General features: G+C 39.0%; 2 protein-coding genes across 10 annotated transcripts in view; one reads left to right on the top strand and one right to left on the bottom strand.

Annotated features, from left to right (window-relative positions):
- Nucleotides 1-19,869, bottom strand: part of HIVEP2 (HIVEP zinc finger 2) — a 191,988-nt gene that overhangs the window by 108,592 nt on the left and 63,527 nt on the right. The gene's annotated exons all lie outside the window — the stretch shown is intronic.
- LOC140593839 (large ribosomal subunit protein eL31-like) lies at nt 11,059-19,620 on the top strand. The gene has a single exon (XM_072719619.1). The coding sequence runs from the start codon at nt 16,020-16,022 to the stop codon at nt 16,422-16,424; it is 405 nt and encodes a 134-aa protein (XP_072575720.1). The 5' UTR covers nt 11,059-16,019; the 3' UTR covers nt 16,425-19,620.

Genomic DNA, 19,869 nt, shown 5'->3' with positions numbered 1-19,869 from the left:
CTCTGGCTCTCTCCCTGACTCTCAGCCTACAGGAATGTCAGCAAGAGCCTCCCCAGATCCCTCCAACCAAGAACTCTCCGAGTAGCCAAGAAATCAGGAGTGGAAAAGATGCTTCTCCCACAATAGCAGAAAAAGCCATGTTCCCCAATGTCACAGCCTGTCACTTAGAATGCATTTTTCCAGAGAAACTGACACCCAAGTCTGTAACTCCTTACCTATTACTAATACTGCAAGCGCTTTACAAGTCAATTCAGTTTTTGTGACTTAGCAAAGAAAAATATTACCCCCCAAAGTTTTATAAGTTGGGTATCTTCTGTGCACATAGAAGGACAAAGAAACTGGAATCTTTACACATGACACTTCTACATTCTATAATTTTTTGAGCACCTAGTAACTTCTAGGTGCTCAAACTTCTATGTAATAGCAAATGTATTTATTCTGTTCTGTTAAATGCCTTTATTCTGCTCTGTATTGCTTGTTCTTTTCTTTAAAAGATTGCCTCTTTTGGAATTTCAGTTCAATCCACCCTGCCTCCATACAAAATTAAATACAAGGAAGGGAAAACTTACTCCACGTAATCTGTCTTTTGCCTGAATGATACTTTATGTCCGTCGGTATTCTTCTTTCCTCAAAGGCCCAAAGCCCAAAAGAAGAAATTCAGTGCATTCCTTTTCATTTTTTTTTAAAGATTTTATTTATTCATGAGAGACAGAGAGAGAGAGAGAGAGAGAGAGAGAGGCAGAGACACAGGCAGAAGGAGAAGCAGGCTCCATGCAGGGAGCCCAGTGCGGGTGGGACTTGGGCCCAGGACTCCAGGATCACACCCTGGGCCGAAAGCAGGCACTAAACCACTGAGCCACCAGGGATCCAAGTGCATTCCTTTTCAAACTGCAATTATCTTCCATGGGGCTCAAACACCTAGGCAAGTGATCAATTCTCACCTCCCATATTAAATATACATATATATGTGCTAGAGCTTAAAATTAAAAACTAGACTCTTCAAAAAGTGTTTCCTGCAGCAAGAGTTTTATCACAGTCTATGTGGTTTTTGTTTCTGCTGTTGTAGTTTTTTATTCTCTAGTAAGAAAATAAGTATATTGACATTCAATATACTGTCAATATATTGCTCTAGAAAAATCAAACCTCCTCTGAGTGACCCTAGGTATCTAACATGCTGCCATTTTTACAATTCAAGATAGTCTGGACTGCTGTGTATAACCCAAGAATTCAAATTCCATTTTCTATTGTATTTCTAATTGCTTATTCAGTTAGGATGTGGGGTGGTGTGCATTAATGTTGTCAGGAACATTGTAAGAAAATGCTGAGTGAAAGACATAAAAACCCTAATCTTCATTAAAAATTAACCAAACAAGACATTAGGGTTATGTTATGAAGTAATGAGGGTCTCAACTTACTAAACTGAGAAGAACAGAAGTGGAAAAACTTTTAAAGACTAGTGTCACCATTAGTTTTCTCTTTTACTTGGTTCAAAATCCTTGCGTAATGAATACAGTAATACTTAATAAATGTATATGAACCTACCACCTAACTTCTTGCAGTTTAATTAGGTGGCTGACTTCAGGCATACTATAAATTATAATGACAATTTAATTACTTCTTTAATGTGCACACTTAAAAGATTTATAAACAGGAATAGAACAGCCCGGGACATTGAGAAGAGGCACACCAAATGAAATGAAGCACAACCCAGGATGATGACAGAGACAGACGATTTCTATAAGATAGAGTTGAACCAGAAGGGGTTTTGCATGCTTCAGTAAACAACTGTTCTCCTGCCTCACGACAAATTATGAACAACCTATATAGCTTCTTTATAACCTTAACTGTCTTTACAGGGAAGGAGCTGCACCTGCCATATTTTATTTGCCAGCTATGCCTTTCCGAGAAGGTATAACCTTCCCAAGAAGACTCTTGCAGTGGAAAAGCAGACCTCTGAGAGGGTCAAAATTGGTTCCAACCTTTCATCTGGCACTGGCCACCTGCAACTGTGGCTAAATTGACCTCCATGAATTTCAGTGTCCTTGTCTGTAAAGTGAAGAAAATCCCTCCTTCACAGGGCTGGGTTGTAAATCAAATTGGATAGATAGGGTGGTGTGTTGGCTAAGAGGCATACGTCAGCCTCTTACTACCTCCAATCAAGCATGGTGTTTATTTTCCTTGTGTCTCCGTTTCCTCATCTAGGAAATGGGAGACAGTAACAGTGACTGCCTCAAACACTCATTGGAGAACAAATGAAATTAATGCACCCAAAGCACACTTGCCTGACACATCTAAAGTCCCCAGTAAATGTTAGCTATTAACAAATCACTAAGCGTGGTCATTGGCACACACTTCCTTTTCCCCAACGCCCAGCCACACAGATATTTCTAGCAATGGGCAGTTCCTGAAATTTCATCTCAGGCTGTAAAGCTTTCTTTTGGAATTAGGTAAGGGCTTACTGCTTTCTCTTTTTGCCCTATGTATGTGTCTCCATACCACAGTACCTATCTTTAAATTTAAGTTTCTAGAGCACAAGTATTTTGTCTGGAAAGTCGTTTCTGTGAGGCACCTGCAGTTTTATGAATCTGGACATGTCTTCAGTTACTCAGAAAACATGTGGACAATCCTAAAAGCAGTTCGTATTCTGATGTTAATGAAATGAGGAAAATTATTTCAAGGACTAATAGGTAAAGGTGTAAAAGGACTTTCTTTTTATCTTTAAGGTGAGTCTCTCCCTTAAGTGATTTAACCATATCAGAATTTTATTTCATTCCATCTGGGTCAGGCACACCTGGATGTCTCAGTGGTTGAGCATCTGCCTTCGGCTCAGGTCGTGATCCCAGGGTCCTGGGATCAAGTACCGCATCGGGCTCCCCCACAGGGAGCCTGCTTCTCCTTTTGCCTGTGTGTCTGCCTCTCTCTCTCTCTCTCTCTCTCTCTCCCTGTCTCTCATAAATAAATAAAATCTGTAAAAGAAAAAAAAAAAGATTTACCCCAAATGGGTTAAAATGCAAAGAGACTCAGCCCAAAAAGGCCAATTATCCCTTTCTAACTGCTAAAACAACAACAAAAAGTTTCTTATTCCTTTGAATTGTCTTTATTAAAAAAAAAATGAAAGAGACGATAAAAAATAGAGCAACAATTTTTTAAAGATTTAATTAATTAATTAATTGCTTGATTTTAGAAGAGGAGGAGGGGAGAGGGAAAAATCTCAAGCTGACCCTGTGCTGAGCCCTGAGAGTCAATGTAGGAGCTTGATCTCGTGGCCCTGAGATCACGGCCTGAGCTGAAACCAAGAGTCATACTGAGCCACCCAGGTGCTCCTGAGCTACAATTTTTTGATGGGGATTTTTAGTTTTCTTCCCTGCCCCCACAGTAAACTGCAGAATGGGGACTACAGAAGATGGGGAATAAGATCCAGTGGGTTATGATTAATCTTAGGTACGGCTATTCTGATTCTCATATTTCTAACCAGCTCTGGTAAGCGTGGTGTTATTATTCCTCTAATAACCAGCTGGATATATGCCTTGGTGTAAATATTTATTTTAATCAAAATACACTCCATTAGAAAGCACCACTGCCTGCTTATATAAGAAAACAAACATTTTACTCTTTTGCTATTACGTGTTTTCATTTGTCTTTTTAAAAATGCATGCTATTAAGAATCAAGCTTTATGCTTACAACTTTACAAAAAGGCTATATAATGAGTATTTCTTATTGTACAAGTCAGGCAATTGTATATATTCAACCAAATGTTATTAGCTGCCAGTGGTATTTATCACTCTGGCATCAATCTACTGTACATTTGGTCAAAGATAAAACAAATATCTGGCTTGAACTGCCTTCTACAACCAGTTGTCATCATCACAGATTGATTGCAACAGATATGCTTTTGATACCCAGAACCTGAACACACCATCCCTGATTCTTCCTCCACCCACTTCTGTGACAGCTTTGGTCAGCAACAGCTGCAACTGATATATTACTCTACTTGTCTGAGTACATGGCAGAAATATAGAGATTAGATGACATAAAGCCTTGAATACTAGACATAGCTCTTCTAAAGTTTTCCTGAACTAGTCAGGAAAAAGGAAAAGATTTCTGATGAAAGAATCTGTATGTGTCATCAGTTACTTAGAAAACATATGGATAAATAACCTCCTTTCAATAATTAAAACATTCACAGTGAAAGAGTAGCATGCAAGAGTTGGAAAGTAACCCCGTGTTTTTAAGACAATGAAAATTCCAAGAGGATCCCATGTGAAGGTCTTGAAATGTGCTATAACAGGCCACTTACTTTTATATACGTTCTGATTTTTAAAAAGAAAAAGAAATTCCCAACAGTCTCAGGGTCACCCAACTGAATAACCCAGTTTCAAGCCTTCTATATCATCATTTTATACTACTAATCTGGCACAGATTAGCAACAGAAAGGAAACATTTGTCTATCATCTTAAAACTAGAAAGACATCACATGGCAAGACCGCTGTGTCAGAAATTTCCGTTTTTAAGAGTGACACAGTGCATAAACAATAGTTATCCTACTGAGCTACAGTTCACTTAACCTCACAGCCCAGCTGATGATTGATGAAGGGTCAAGAGGGTAGCAGACTTTGGGTGCACTACACTTCAATCCTTTATCAAAGATGGCAAGAGGCCATGTACTACAATAACGGAACAAATACTTCCTTTTGCCATACAGTAAATTCCTTCCTCTGATTGGCTAAAGCTTCAGCCCATGGTTCACACAATAAAGACAGGTTCTATCATTAGCAAAACACATTTTAAAAAGCAGTCCCTGAATTCCTGGGCCAAGTGAAATGTCTGTTTCTCTATGGCAGTTAATAACTAGGTGTATCTTTCTGCCTCCTTATGCTAAAACATCTACTAAAAAGATCATAAAGTGACTTCGAAAACCCAGCCTCAGCACTTTTTGTGCTACTTCTTGAGGCAGATGCCCATCTGTAAAGGCAATTAAGCCTGTCAGTATGTGCAAGAGGCACACAAAGAATGTTCTAATCAGAGAGAACATTTAATATATGGCAAATCATACTATTATTTGCATTCATTTGCAGTATTTAAAAAACACTATCAAGTCATGGTTACAGATTCAGAATCAAGGAGAGATATCTATTTTGAAAGAAAATAAGAAGGCAGAATGTTTATTCAAATGTTTGGAATTCTGGTTAATTGGATTTGTTACGATAACTGTCAATCAGAAAACATTTCAACCCATTTTGTTGAAAAATCTTATTTTTTTCAAAATGTAGAAGTACAATTTATTGTCTCTATAGTATTTTCTCCTCCTTGGTGTGATTCTGAACATCTTTCAAAATTACAGAATAATCCAGATCTAAGTGATACAGAAAATTTGAATATATATAAAAAACCCTAGATCAGTGGTTTGTAATCTGGGATGATTGTGCTCCCTCAGAGACATCTGGGCATGTCTGGAGACATTTTTTGGTGGTGAGGACTGAGTACAGGGGATACTATCGGTATCTACTTGGTAGCAGCCAGGAACACCACTAAACAACCTACAATGCACAAAATAGAGTCTCTACAACAAAGAATTTCCCGGACCCAAATGTCAACAGTACCAAGGTTGAACAAGCTTAGTCTAGATTTTGTTTCAAAAAAATGTCACTGTCACGTCACCTCTTCTCTGAAAAATAAAATGCTCATGGACAAAAAAATTTTGTATTATGGCTAATCAAAAATTTAATGCATAAAACAAATTTATTTGCCAAAAACATACCATTATATACAAATTCCTCATTCAGAGTAGAAAAGGATTTCATAAAATCCATGTATTCAAATATAATACTAAAATCAATTTAATCATTGGACGTTAACATGCATGAAGCAATTCTTCCAATTTTAAAATTTGTTTCCAAGATACTGAAGCACAACACTAAATTTTCTCTGATCACATGATCTTTAATATGACAAATAGGATAACCAGAATATGGAGAAAAATCCAACTTTTAAAGCTGTGTTTAATCTTAGAACCAAAAAATAAATTTAAAAAATTTTAAAAAGATTAAATTATATGACAACCAGCATCGTAAAATGTACACTTGAATCACAATCAGAAGACTTACTGAAATCAAACTAAGGTTTGGATTATATATGTTAGTAGCTTTATTTAGTAACTTAAGTTAATCAACACAGAAATGCCAAAAAGACCTGAGTTAGAATTATACTCATACAACTAATCTTGTAGTCTATGTGTTCAATCAGTGAACAGGTGTTCATTACCTTCCTTCCTAGCAGAAAGGAAAGACTGGCGATTTCTCCCACAGAACACTGATCCGAAAGGGCCCTTCAGAGAGATGAAACACAATCTTCGCTCAGAGGGCAGGAGGAGACATGGGACGCTTAAAACCTCCCAGCCACAGTGGCAAGGCCAGCCCTGAACAGCTGCAGGTTAGTCCTCTCAGAACTGCAGGAGGAGGTCCCTAGGCCCCCACCAGTACCCCTCGGGGTATCTGTGGCAGCAGAGGACCCTCTGCTGCTTTGGGATTCAGCACTAAGGTTATTATAAATGTGAACATTTTTGTGTAGCAGAGAAGAAAGGATGTTGCCACCTGAGTTCAGGAAGTCTGCTCTCTGATCTGACCCTACCCCTCACAAGTGGCTTGTCTGTGAGCCAGTCACTAAGTGTCTCTGGGGCACAATTCCCATATCTGTAAATCAGGGTTGTTGTGAAGATTAAATGAATGTATACAGGAGACCTTTCCACACCACTAAGCCCCATAAAGCACATGAGTTTGTTCCTATGAAGGATCACTACAGCAGAGCACCTTCTTTCTCTATTCTTCTACATGAATCTTTCTGCTCTCTCTAACCATCCGTCCCTGTACCCTTCCTCCTCCTCTCCAGAGACATATCATTAAAGTCAACCAAGTGTCATTAAATAGAACCTAAAACGGTATAAGAGATGGTACATTTCATCACTTCAATATAGAATTTTATTTCCTCTTTGAACCTACATGAATGCAAACTGCTTCAGATCCATTTTTCCTCTTAAACTTCACTACAGGACACCTTGGGGGGGTCAGTCTGTTGAACATCCAGCTCTTGGTCTAGGCTCAGGTCATGATCTCATGGGTCATGAGATCCAGTCCCACATGGGGTTCCATGCTCACAGCACAGTCCGCTTGAAATTCTCTCTCCCTCTCTCCCTCTTCCTCTGCCCCTCCCACTCATTCTCTTTCTCTCTCAAATAAATAAATAAATCTTTTTTTAATTTAAATTAAATTAAAAAAACAAACTTCACAAAAGCCCTGCAATAGAATAACATTATGTTTATTTTACAATATAGAAAAAAACTGAGGCACATAGAGAAAACTTGTCCAATTTTCACTCAGTTAGGGGCACCTGGGTGGTTCATTGGTTGTGTCTGCCTTTGGCTCAGGGAGTGATCCCGGGGTCCTAGGATCAAGTCTCACATCGGGCTCCCCATGGGGAAGCCTGCTTCTCCCTCTGCCCATGTCTCTGCCTCTCTCTGTGTCTCTCATGAATAAATAAGTACAATCTTTATAAAAAAAATTTCACCCAGTTAGAAGTAAGGGAACCAAGACAAGAAGCATGATAATTTAATTCCAGAGCCCACACTCTTAACCACTACCAAGAATAATCTCTCACTTCAAAATTAACATTATTTATACAGTTGAATATCAGTTTTTGTAAAAATGAGCCTTACAATGCACAGATAGCCACACAATGCACAGTCACCCCACAGCACAAACACACTGAATCTTTTTCTTTCATAAACCTCCCCATCACCTCCATTTCCTGACAGCCTCAGGACATAGACGGCAAGATTGCTGAAATCAACTTTTTGCCTAAGACAGGGTCCCATCATGAACCAAATTTTCTTAAGCTCAAGAAGAAAGTCGCTTCTCCAATGAGGTAATTTCTGATGTTGCAGAATTACTGGCATGTGTAGTGAGAGAACAGAAAGCAGTGAATACGTAAAAATAATAGTGACGATGATAATCATATTGACACGTGCTTATTCACAACATTTCATAGCTTACAGAGTATTTCCATATACATTGTTTCATTAGATTTGGATCATCCAGCCATGAGGAAGGTAAATTTGCAAGTATCAAAAGGAAAAAAGCAAGTCAATTGTCAGAAAATTCAAGAAGAGAACTAGTGTCTTAAATTCCCAAATTTCAATTGGTTATTCTATGGCCAAAAATGAGATTTTGGAGCCTCCGAGGGGCCAGAACAGAACACATCCGTTGTAATTCCAAAATAATTTTGAAATTCTTATTTCTTCTAAAAAAGATAAATGAAGCAAAACAAAACAAAAGCTTTATAAAAATAGTTCTATGTGCATTTTTGTATGATAAATAAAAATCCTAAAAATACAAATCTAATCTTCTGAAACACACTATGTGAATCGATTCAGAAGCTAAAATCATAGGAACACGTACTTATAAAAGTGCAATTGCATATGTTTGCATTAACACCCCACGCAACCCCCTTCATCTTGCTTTCTCACCTGTGCTGCCACAAATCACTTACCTTTGCCTATGCCTCAAGCCTAACACAGGACTTTGTACATGGTGGGGACTCAACCAAGGCACAGATAGGCTAACTAATGGCAATTAAGCTGGTAGCTCACTACAACAGTCTTAAAATACATATTGTTGAAAACACACAGACAAGCAACCCTAAACTCAGCTGAAATGCAAATCTGAGCAAAAGTAAGCCACAGATTTAATGGCATTGCAACAAAAATGCTCCTTTGGAATCTCATAGCTCTCAGTCATTTGGGCCCAGGGTAACACAGGGAGTAGTCCTTTAAAACTACTATGGCATCTTCTGAATCACTGCCATTACCCGAGAAAACCCCAGGAAGTGGTTTGATTGAGGAGCTGGACCCGTGCGTAGATATCAGCTGATGTCTCTCACACATACACACAAGCTGGTAACAATGGGGACATTGTGAAACCAGGAATAACCTTCTCCTATCTGCGGTAGTTTGGGAAATCATTTCTAACCCAGTGAGTATGTAACTTGGGAACAAGTCAAATGGTTAATTATTCACTGAGAGATTAGTAATTAATCTGTTTTAGACCAAGTACTGTAGGACCTGAATAACATAAGGATGTCCGATGTCTGGAACAATGAGTCTTTGGGACCACTTCCAAAAAGCCGCAATCTTTCCTAAACAGTTATGACTAACCAAGAACAAAGCCTAAGTGCAGGCAGCTACTGGCAAAACCTAATCAAAATGGACAGTGATTTCATAAAACCTTTCAAACTCACTTTATTTTAAAATAGAAATTGATGACAACTTTTTTCTTTTCAATAAATGATTAGTGAAAATCACAGTATGACTCCATGAAACACATTTAAACAGCATTCATATCTTTATCTGGAAATGAAAGGAAAAAGGCAAGTCACCCTACCAAACCAAAACTTAAGGAGATACTGTGATTTATCGACACATGTAAGTTCAAAATGAATGTTTACCCCTTTCCTGAAATTGAAGTTAGCCCTTTTCTGGTCAATTTTGAGATTTTAAGTAAGATTTCATGCATTACTGGGGTTTGTTTTACAAATTTCCCATTTGATAGTTTTCAATTTATCACTCCCTGGTTCCCACCCTTTCTGACTGAGGCACCCCTAATCCACTATTTCTCTGTATTTCAGCCCCCCCAATCCCAACCTCTGTAGATACTAATTTTCTGCAGGATCTAACAAGGTTACACCAGCAGCCATAGGACACAGCTTTTCCACCACCTATATCAGCAACGGTTCCCTAACAGAAAGGATTTGCAGTGCCAGTCATAAAGCATTACACATCTTGTTTACAAACACCATGCACCTCAGACAATGGCATGAGGCTGCGTCACATAAACACAGAACCAAGATTCTCCTGCCTTCCCTTCCCTTCCCTTCCCAGCAGGGTACCCAACACATACTCTCCTAGCTCTCCCATGCAAAACTACCCTAACCTTCTGGAAAATCCTTTACATCTATTCACTAGAGGGAAAAAAGGGTGGGGAGGGGGTTACCCCAAACAAGATATTTATAGAAACAGACTTTTTTTTCATCTTTACTTTTGCAAAGGAAATGGATGCCTTCTTGAGAAAAGCTGTTTATGCAAAACAGCAAAATCTGGGAAAGACTGAGAATTAATCCAATAATATCACAGGCATTATTTAGAATGACAATACTATTCACAAATAAGTGATGTACACAATGATTACCATGAACCATGTGTGCCTTTAATGTTACTAAACATAAAAAAAAATAAGTGTATTTGACTTATTTTAAAACAGTTAATCCATGAATGGAATATATGGTTACTCTTCATTTTGAGCACACATGTCCCAGGTACTCTGGATTAAAAGCAATTCAATCCACCATTTGTGTATACTGAATTAAACGTGATCATACAGCGTTAGGAGCACACACCAGCGAAGAAACAAGGCTGTGACTGCACTTGCTTTTCCGAGCTCGCCTCTAGACATTTTAAGAGCAGCTTCTGAAAGGATGATAATAAACCCAGAATAGATGAGGTGTTCCCTAGCTCCTGAATTTTTTAAGGTTGACCAGTAATGCTTCTACTTGTGTAAGGAATGAGTAATGTCCTTCTAAAAGACTGTTTTCAGGGAACTGACCAACAGCAAAGAAAGAAAACATATTTGCACCAATCCTTAAGCAGTTAGCATGACTTTTGCTTGGAACAGGAGGACATACTGTACTTAAATTTACCCACTACAAATGGTTCCCCTCCACTCAGCCATTGCTATTAAAAGAACCAAGCTGTTCTAAAGACAAGCAGGAAGAGGATATCCAAAATGTGTAGGTGGGATATTTTCATAGAGCTTCTCTAAATTCCAAATACCTGAACAAACCAAACCAAGTTAAAACCCCAACTCAAGCTATGACCCATATTAATTATAAAACAATGTCCACCCTTTTCTCTATTCAGTTCTATCTATGAGTATATTTTTTATAAAAAACTTTTGATAAGACTGCTCACAAATGTTTGCAAAGAACCATGCCATCCTAGGTCTAAATTTCTTTCTTTCTTTTTTTCAGATTTTTTTCCCTCCAGTTCTGGCTTAATAAATATATACCTATTTGCTTTTTAAAAATCTATTTTGGGGACGCCTGGATGGCTCAGTGGTTGGACGTCTACCTGAGCTCAGGTCCTGATCCTGGGGTCTGGGATCAAGTCCCACATCGGGCTCCTTGCAGGGAGCCTGCTTCTCTTTGCCTATGTCTCTGCCTCTGTGTGTGTCTCTCTCTCATGAATAAGTAAATAAAATCTTTTAAAAAAATAAAAATGAATTAAAAAATAAATATCTATTTTGTCCCATGTAAAATAGTAAAACAGTCCAAATATTATTATTGTTCTGAAAGCAATGTTTTTGAAAGACATGCCCTCATTATTGATTGTAAGGAATATAGTGAGTATGCCCTATATGCCTGCACCATAATAGCTGCCATAGGGATTCAAGACTTATAACTATAAATCAAAGCCCCATGCTTAGGAGCTAACCATTTAGTATGACATGCATACATAAAATGATTACATTTCCCTCTGAGAGGTATAGACAAAAGGAGGAGGAAAATCCTTAAGGAATTTGGTTAGCATGGAAGAAAAGAAAGGACACACAGGAAAGAACAGAATAAACAAAAGCCTGAAAATCTGAAAAAACACAGCTCATTTGCATGACATCAAGGAGGTCAACAGAACTGATCAGAGGGCTAGAGACAAGTTAAGAATTAAAACTATCCAGGTGGGACAGGTTCAGAGGTCACTTGTCTTAACATCTTTGTTTTACAAATAAAGAAAGCAGGCTCAAGGTGGTGAATGAATCAACAAATACTTTGAAGTGCTATTTACTCTACTAAGCACTGAGATGCAAAGGTGAGTGACAAAATGTCATTGACCTCAGCAAGTCCAAGGAGTTAAGTGAGGGGTGGAGACAGACCAAAACAAACAAACAAACAAAAACAAAAACCCACACACAATTAAATTGATCATTTCACGTTCTGGTAAGTCCCAGGAGGAAAATAATGTGATAAAAGGCAAACTGGAGATAGAGGGACAAAACCTCTCAAACCTGAATCTCAGATGGCTTGTTCAATCAAAAAATGTGACATTTGAGCTGAGATTTGAACAAGAAGGAGCCATACCTGAGAAGATGTGGGTAAAGAGCATTCTAAATAGGAAAACAGTAAGAGCAAAGAGCAAGACAGGAAAAAAACTTAGCAAGTTTAAGGATCAGCATGAAGGCCAATATAGTTGGAGTCTCATAGGGAATGGAGCGTGTAGAGAAGGATATGCTGCAGGCCACAGTGAATAGCTTAGATATTATTCTAAGGGTAATGAAAATTTATTGGAAAATTTTGAGCAAGGAAAAAAAATTATATAGTTTATACTTAGTATGCTACTCTGAGGAGTGTCAGGGAGGGTAGTTAAGAGCTTTTGCAGCACACAAGGCCGATGTATGGCCCAAAGGACACTGATCGCTCCTCTTTGCCTATCATAACTTTGATATGTGGAATAGCCAAGTGCACATATTGAGAACATATTTAAGTTGGGAACTCAGAAGATCCATTTGTGGCTATAAAACTTTGAAAATTATCAGCATAGGCATGATGTTTGAAATCATGTGAGTATTGCTATCTGCCAGAAAGAGCATTTAAGTAAAGATAAAAGGATTGAGGACTAAGCCCAAGGAGACTATACCACGTAGGGGAAGGGCCAGCAAAGAAGACTGAGAAGAGGCAGTGGGAGAAGAGTCTCACAGCAACAGTGTTGCAAGGAAGCTGGGAGAACCACGCGTTTCATCAAGCAAGGCATGATGGTCAACTCTCCCAAATGCGTAAAGAGTTGAAGACATAGAATGACCACGGGCCTTGGCAAGATGTACAGGAGGTGAGGAACTTGAGAAGTTAGTAGAGATTATGTGAATTTGAGGAGTGTTAATGAACAGTGGTGTTTCCAGGCCAACTAATCTAAAGGCAGGTCTCTGGATTCCACCTCCTGCGCTATTTTTTGACTCTCAGCTGCCTCTCATCTGTGGACCTTAGAGACCCCCTGAAGAATTTTAAGCAGGCAAGAGGGATGCTGAAAGAGAGTTACTGTAAATTTAATCTGATAGCAGGGTGGCAATCACTTTAAGGTAGAAGACTCCATGATCTATAGCTCCAGGGTGATGAGAGCCTGCATTCCTTGGGCCAAGAATAGGGATGCATGGACCCAAAGGGGCAGCTCTAAAGAATGAATACACAGCACCAAAGCAAGTTATAATGACTTTCAACTGAGAACCACTGAGAGCAAAAGTCATTCAATAAGGGAGGGGAAAATAATGTGGCGAAATACAAAATGGCTAAGTACTTTTTGCCATCACAGGGTATGTTGTGTGATATCTGCATTTTAAAAGATATCTACAAAAATATCAACTTTCCATATTTTTCTTCTTTTATTACATATTAAGAGCAGTCTTCTTTTATAATTGCTAATACTTTGAATAGAATATAAGCTAGTCTTCCTAACCATCATTCAACTTACAGTCCAACATGTGTACTAACACAAATTAATTACCTAGAAGGTAAATAATACAACATTAAGAGTTCAGAATTAAAATCCCATTTCAGAAACATTTCAATTCAATGCTATTAAGAATTTACACATCTTGTTACCACCCTAAAATGCTGTTCTACCAAAGTCCAGAGTTTGGCACTTCGGTCCTTCATACTTCTCCCCCATATCTTTACTGGCCTTTTCATTCCAACACAAAACGCACTAGAAAAATGAAGATGTATCTCAGCCTCCTAAGGAACTATGTGATTGTCTCTAGGGGGAATACATTCTACAAGGGGGTAGAAAACGATGAGGATTATAAAACACTTATTTTTGGTTTGTTTGTTTTACAAAAAAGCATTGCAACTATTCTTCCTTAGCTTTTCGCATAAGAAAGATGCACCCCTTAATCACGGAAACCCAACTTAAAGGATGCAGGGTCACAAAGAGGTGCTGGGATTTTCTGTGTGTGCAGCTCTAAGAGCAGCCCACAGGGCCATGCAGCATGCTTGGAATATTATTTAACTAATCTGCATGCACATATTTCCTTCATCCATCTTTATGGGAGTGGAGGCAATTCTTGATATTTTAGACAATTGTCAGGTGTATTTTTTATGTCATTTAAATTTCTGATGCAGTAAATGGTCTCCAAAAACTCTGTCAAACCCCAATTATATTGGCTTCAGTACAATGAGAAAATGATGAAAACAGAGTGTACTCTAAAATCACATTACCAAAGACTCATTAATCACTGCACTGTTAACAAATGTTCCAGATTTTAATACATAGTTCAAAACACAGCTCCACATTCTTCTATATACAACATTTTCTAGAACTATTCATTTCTAAATAGTAACAAATCTATACATTAATTAATACAACAAGAGAAAGCATTTTTAAACAAGTTATCAGACCTTCAATTGCTCTGGGTAAAAATACAAACATGCTTCGGGGTATACCTTATCAGAGAGAACAGTTGAGGGAAGAAGAGATGGCCCTGGCAGTGGTCAAAAGCCATCCCATAATCCAATGTAAAGTCAGCAGCAACCCTCTCCAAGGTCCCTAAGAGACAAGCAGGCACTGGGAATGACATCAGGGAGGTACAGAGTATTGTCTGTGCTTCCACAGATGTCCTGGTACCAGACAGACTTTTTCCCTCTATAAGGGAAAATCAGTCAGCAAATGTGGCTCAGTTGACAGCTCTAGATCACAACTTTTGAGCAATGACAGGACAGAGACGATAGGGGACAGGAAGAGGCCTTTCTGCAATGCTAGAACCATAGGCACTGGCCTCATCATCCTAATTATAGGAATTAGAGGGTGAGAAAGGAAATGAAGTTCCACTGACGAGGGGAGACCATGGTGTGATATAACTCAGAAGACCTAACTTCTAATCCTGGCTTTGCCATTCATAAACTGTGTGGCCCTGGGCCTGTTATTTAGTCTATCTGATCCTCTATTGTGTAACTTAGAAACTTGGGAAGAGAGCAGCATCTATCCTATCTGCCATATGAGTTTTATAAGAATTCAGTGAGAGTATGTATTTGGAAGCTCTTGGTAAATTGTGAAGTCTTGTGAAAATGGAGATTTCTCATTTTAGGCCAGGAGCACATCCTTTAAATTGTAGACCCTAGGTAGCCAGGGAAGGTTTTAGATCTTCACAGTAACCCATTAAAAATGGTGTTTTAGGAAGATGAGCCTTGCAATAGAATGAAGAATTGACTAGTGACTGGTAGAGAAACCAGAGTCAGGAACACCATCTAACAGGCTGTGGGAGACTAGGTGTGACATTGGAAAACCTTTCTAGGGTCATGGTGGTTGAAACACACAGCAGGGGACCTTTTTTGGATAATGTTAAGCATGAGGAATAATAATGTATTACAGAAGAATGTTACATGAACTATCATTTGAATCAACCCAATCACTCAATCCTTCAGCCCTCCACTAACATCCCAAATTTAATCCCATTACTCTCCTGGACCTTCTGTTTCTCCCCTACCTCAAACTCAGACCTCTACTTGTTAGTGCCAGACTCCTTTCTCAAAATGTTTTTCACTTCCTCACAGCTGCTGAGGAGGCTCTTTGCCCTCATATTGACTTCTCGTCCCTTAATCTTCGGGTCCCTTCCCAGACCATCTGACTTCTCTGTTTTGGCAACCATGGAACACAGAGTCAGACATTTCAGCAACACCCTCATCAGCCTTCTACAATCGTTTCTCGCTGTACTTCACCTGTCCTTCTCATGCCCCCCTTCAAATGGGGCTCACTCCACAGGCTGCTTTCACTGATTCCCTGGGTTGCATGGCAATACCAGCAAAAGCCACTGAATAGTGCCACCTGGGTTGTGATCTCCAAATTCAAATGAATTCTTTCAGGACAAGGATGCTGTCTGGTTCATTACTGTATCCACAGAAGTGAGCCCAGGGCCTGGCATCTAAAACATCCTCAATGGCTTTCCAACTAGGGCCTGGCAGAATGGCTCCCGCAAAGAAGGGTGGCGAGAAGAAGAAGGGCTGTTCTGCCATCAACGAGGTAGTGACCAGAGAATACACCATCAACATTCACAAACGTATCCATGGAGTGGGTTTCAAGAAGCGTGCCCCTTGGGCACTCAAAGAGATCCAGAAATTTGCCATGAAGGAGATGGGAACTCCAGATGTGCGCATTGACACCAGGCTCAACAAAGCTGTCTGGGCCAAAGGAATAAGGAATGTTCCATACCGTATCCGTGTGTGGTTGTCCAGAAAACGTAACGAGGATGAAGATTCACCAAACAAGCTCTACACGCTGGTTACCTACGTACCTGTCACCACTTTCAAAAATCTACAGACTGTTAATGTGGATGAGAACTAATCGCTGATTGTCAAATAAAGGTATAAAACTGCAAAAAAATAAAAATAAATAAATAAAATAAAATAAAACATCCTCAATGTATACTCCATGAGTGAAATTGATCATATCTGGAAATCCTATAATCTATGTCTCCTATTACTTCACTTTTCTTGGCTTCCACCTATCCCTTCTGCTCCTCTTTATCAGGTTATATTTTTTCTTCCTATCCTCAAAATAAAAGTATTTCCCAGGGTCCTAAACTCAACTCCCTTACATTTCCCTTTTGTTCACTCTCCAACAAAGACCAGTTGTCACCCACAAACCCAAGAGAATGTCAAGATATTAAGACCCAAGTTCCACACTCTTGCCAAGAGTCCCACAACTTGAATCCTGCTCCAGAAGGTGAAGCTTCACCCCATCCTCCTCCCCAAAGAAAGACTCCAACGACAAGGAACAAAGGTCAGAGAAGAATTTGACCCTCCCAGTGGGGACAACTGAGCCTCAAGTGGGATTGACAGGCAAGCCTTTGCCACCAGACACAGTCACCAACTTGTCCTACATTAATAACAAAGAAGCCTCTTTTCTCAGCAATCATTAATTGCCTTTAAAAGTCCAGGTTCTCTGAGGCCTGAGGGCTTTACACCTTTAAAGTCATTGGGTGCCCTTCCTCTATGACAGCCTTTCACCTAAAAGAGAAAAGTTTGCTTCAGCACTTCATTAGAAATGGGGGAAACTGGCCCTCCACTGAGACCCTACTCCAAATCTTCCCCTTTAGCCTAGATGGCTTTGACTCTGAGTAAGTGTCCACGCAAGGTTCAGCCTCTAGCTGGGCTCTATCGTATTTCCTCCTACCCACCAATGCCCAGGCACAACTCAAAGCCACATTTATAACCACAGGTTCCTCATAGCCCTATCTGGACAGAGCAGTTACATGAAATCAAATATGTCTTTGCCCCCGTGGTTTTGCCTTTCTTTTCTCTCTTACTGGGACCTTCATTCCTTGAGCCACTGGGGCCAATCTCAGCCATCTTTGATGCTTCTAATGCTCGGTCTGGACCAGGCATGGGACATACACATCTTCTCCCCATACTAGGGAAGATCTATCCTTTTTCAAGCTTAGTAATATATATTCCTGGTTTTTCTTAAATTTATTCCCCCCTAGGAAGATAAATTATTTATTGGACTATGCTATGTGGTCTTATGAATACCTCTCAACTCACATAAAACTAACCTACATAATAGAAGGAAACCGTTTTCAATATGACCTTACCCACAGGAGTCAGTTTGTGATTTTACACAAAATGAGGCACTTGTGGGCAATTACTTATTTAAGTATCTATAAATCTTCATGTTAAGAATTTTTTAATGTCCAGTAAGAAAAAATCTAATGGTTTAGAAAGGGGGAAAATGTGTAAAATAATATTCTGCAACATGGGAATTTGAGAAAATGAGTGTAGATAATTACAGCAATCTGCCTGACACAAGGCAAGAATTCCCCCACAAATGTGCTTAGAAGAGATTCCTACCCATCCTTCAGTTTTGAAGCAACCAGACAGCCTCATGTAACTTTAGTAAGTTAGAAGAATGCCTCCGATGAAAATTCTTGGACCTGAGATCCATCATTTGCATTTTAAAGAAAATGGCCACTAGGGTCTTGCTTTCAGAACAGTTAGACCCACACAAAGTTTTCTTTTATAGAAAATATGTCTTCTTCCAGACTAAGTGAAAAGAGTAGAGTAAAATATTTTCACTACAAATGCATCTATCTCTATCCATCGTTGTTTACACACGGCTTTTCTTCTACCCCTGAGCTCCCAGTCCTCTATTCTATGAAAGCTCTTCCCTTTGCCACCATTCCACAGGGTCGGACTTCTACGCTGCTGACTCAAATGATGACATCTTGTTGTAGAAATCTGAGCACCTCACGGTGGATCCACGCATCAGTCACTGAGGGACGCTGCCAACTTCTGTCACAAGAAGATTAAGACAACACACTCAAAGCTGCAAACATTGCCCTAACTAATTAGCAGTTTTGTTTGCATTATCAGGGCTGCAGGAGGACTGAGCCCAGAATCACCAACCTCTCTCCTTACATGGCACACAGGAGGTTAGAGCCTTCCAGCTCCTAAAACCCAACAGATAATCTCCAAGGGGAGGCGTGTCCTTTAGCTACATCAAGACAATGTATTTTGAGTATAAGGCTCATTGGTTTATGAGGTCTCACAATCTTCATCTGTAAATGATGACAGTAAGATATAAAAGTTTTTAAAACTTGAGTAATCACTGAGAAGAATTCATAAAACTAAGGAATCCTTCAATGCTATTAATGTACCTAGTAACATAGGTAGGAGAGAAAGAATCATTTACCAAATGAAATATTTTTACACCCTCCCAGAAGGAGCCTTATAAGTGGGTCATTCAATTGTTCTGACACTATCAATTAGGTATTATCCTAATTGTAGGTGATTTGGGGGGTTTCTTTTATCCTTATGTAATACTAGAGCAACATACCTACGAGAAGGTAAAATTAAGTATCGTATCACCTCAGTGTTAGTGTTTTAGACACTTAGTGTCTGCATCACCCTTGTAAGCCCTACAACATAATAGGAATCTCAGTTAAAGGATAACATATTAACCAGGAAAGTCTATCAGCTTCTCTGACCAAAGTCGATACACCAATCATTCATACTACATTTGAACAGTCTGATTATCCATAATTAATAAAAGTGTCTCCATAGAAACCAAGTATACAGTGAAATTCACTTATAGTGAAGGATTTGCTTTAACAAAAAGACTTCAAGCCAAGATTTTGCTATAACTTAGGTTTACACATCATCATACACTGATGTCATTAGATATTACTACACCTTTAGGATTTCACAGTCTTGAAGATTACAAAAGCTCTGCACATGGGGAGAGAGAAAAAAAAGGTTTGGAAGAAAAGATTTGCATATGTAGTTATAAAAATACCAAAGCAGATTCCATGCTAAGCTCTGCCAAAGGAGAATAATTACCATTGCCCATCAGCATGCAGCCTTGAAATTATATTCTCTTCTCCCTGCAGAAGCAGTCATCAGATTATCAAAATGAGGTTATCCTGACTACACTCAAATAGTTCTTATACAGAATAAGCACAATGCAATCAACAGACAAGCAGCGATTTCCCTCCCACACAAACTATAATCTTTTGTGAAATATATTTTTAATGAAGAATACATAGCCCTCCTACATGTTTGGTTCTGCTCTCACACTCCTCCACATAAAAGCATACATACTTTTTAAAGAGAAGGTGAAGAATTTTATAGCTTCTAACAACATCCCCTACAGTGCATGGCAAAAAGGAATATTAACATCTGAACTAACCCCCAAATGTATCTTTTTCATATAATGTTACTCTTATAAAAATAAAACAAGTTACCAATGGCTCCTGGGGGACAGTATGCTGAAATCAACATAAACAATGGAT

Source organism: Vulpes vulpes, chromosome 1 (assembly GCF_048418805.1).
Source record: "Vulpes vulpes isolate BD-2025 chromosome 1, VulVul3, whole genome shotgun sequence".
NCBI lineage: Eukaryota > Metazoa > Chordata > Mammalia > Carnivora > Canidae > Vulpes > Vulpes vulpes.
The sequence above is the reverse complement of the archived record's forward strand: the minus strand, read 5'-3'. Positions and strand labels throughout refer to the sequence as shown.

Coding starts and splice junctions, on each gene's coding strand:
- LOC140593839 (XM_072719619.1), top strand. CDS start 16,020: ATGGCTTTCCAACTAGGGCCTGGCAGAATGGCTCCCGCAAAGAAGGGT.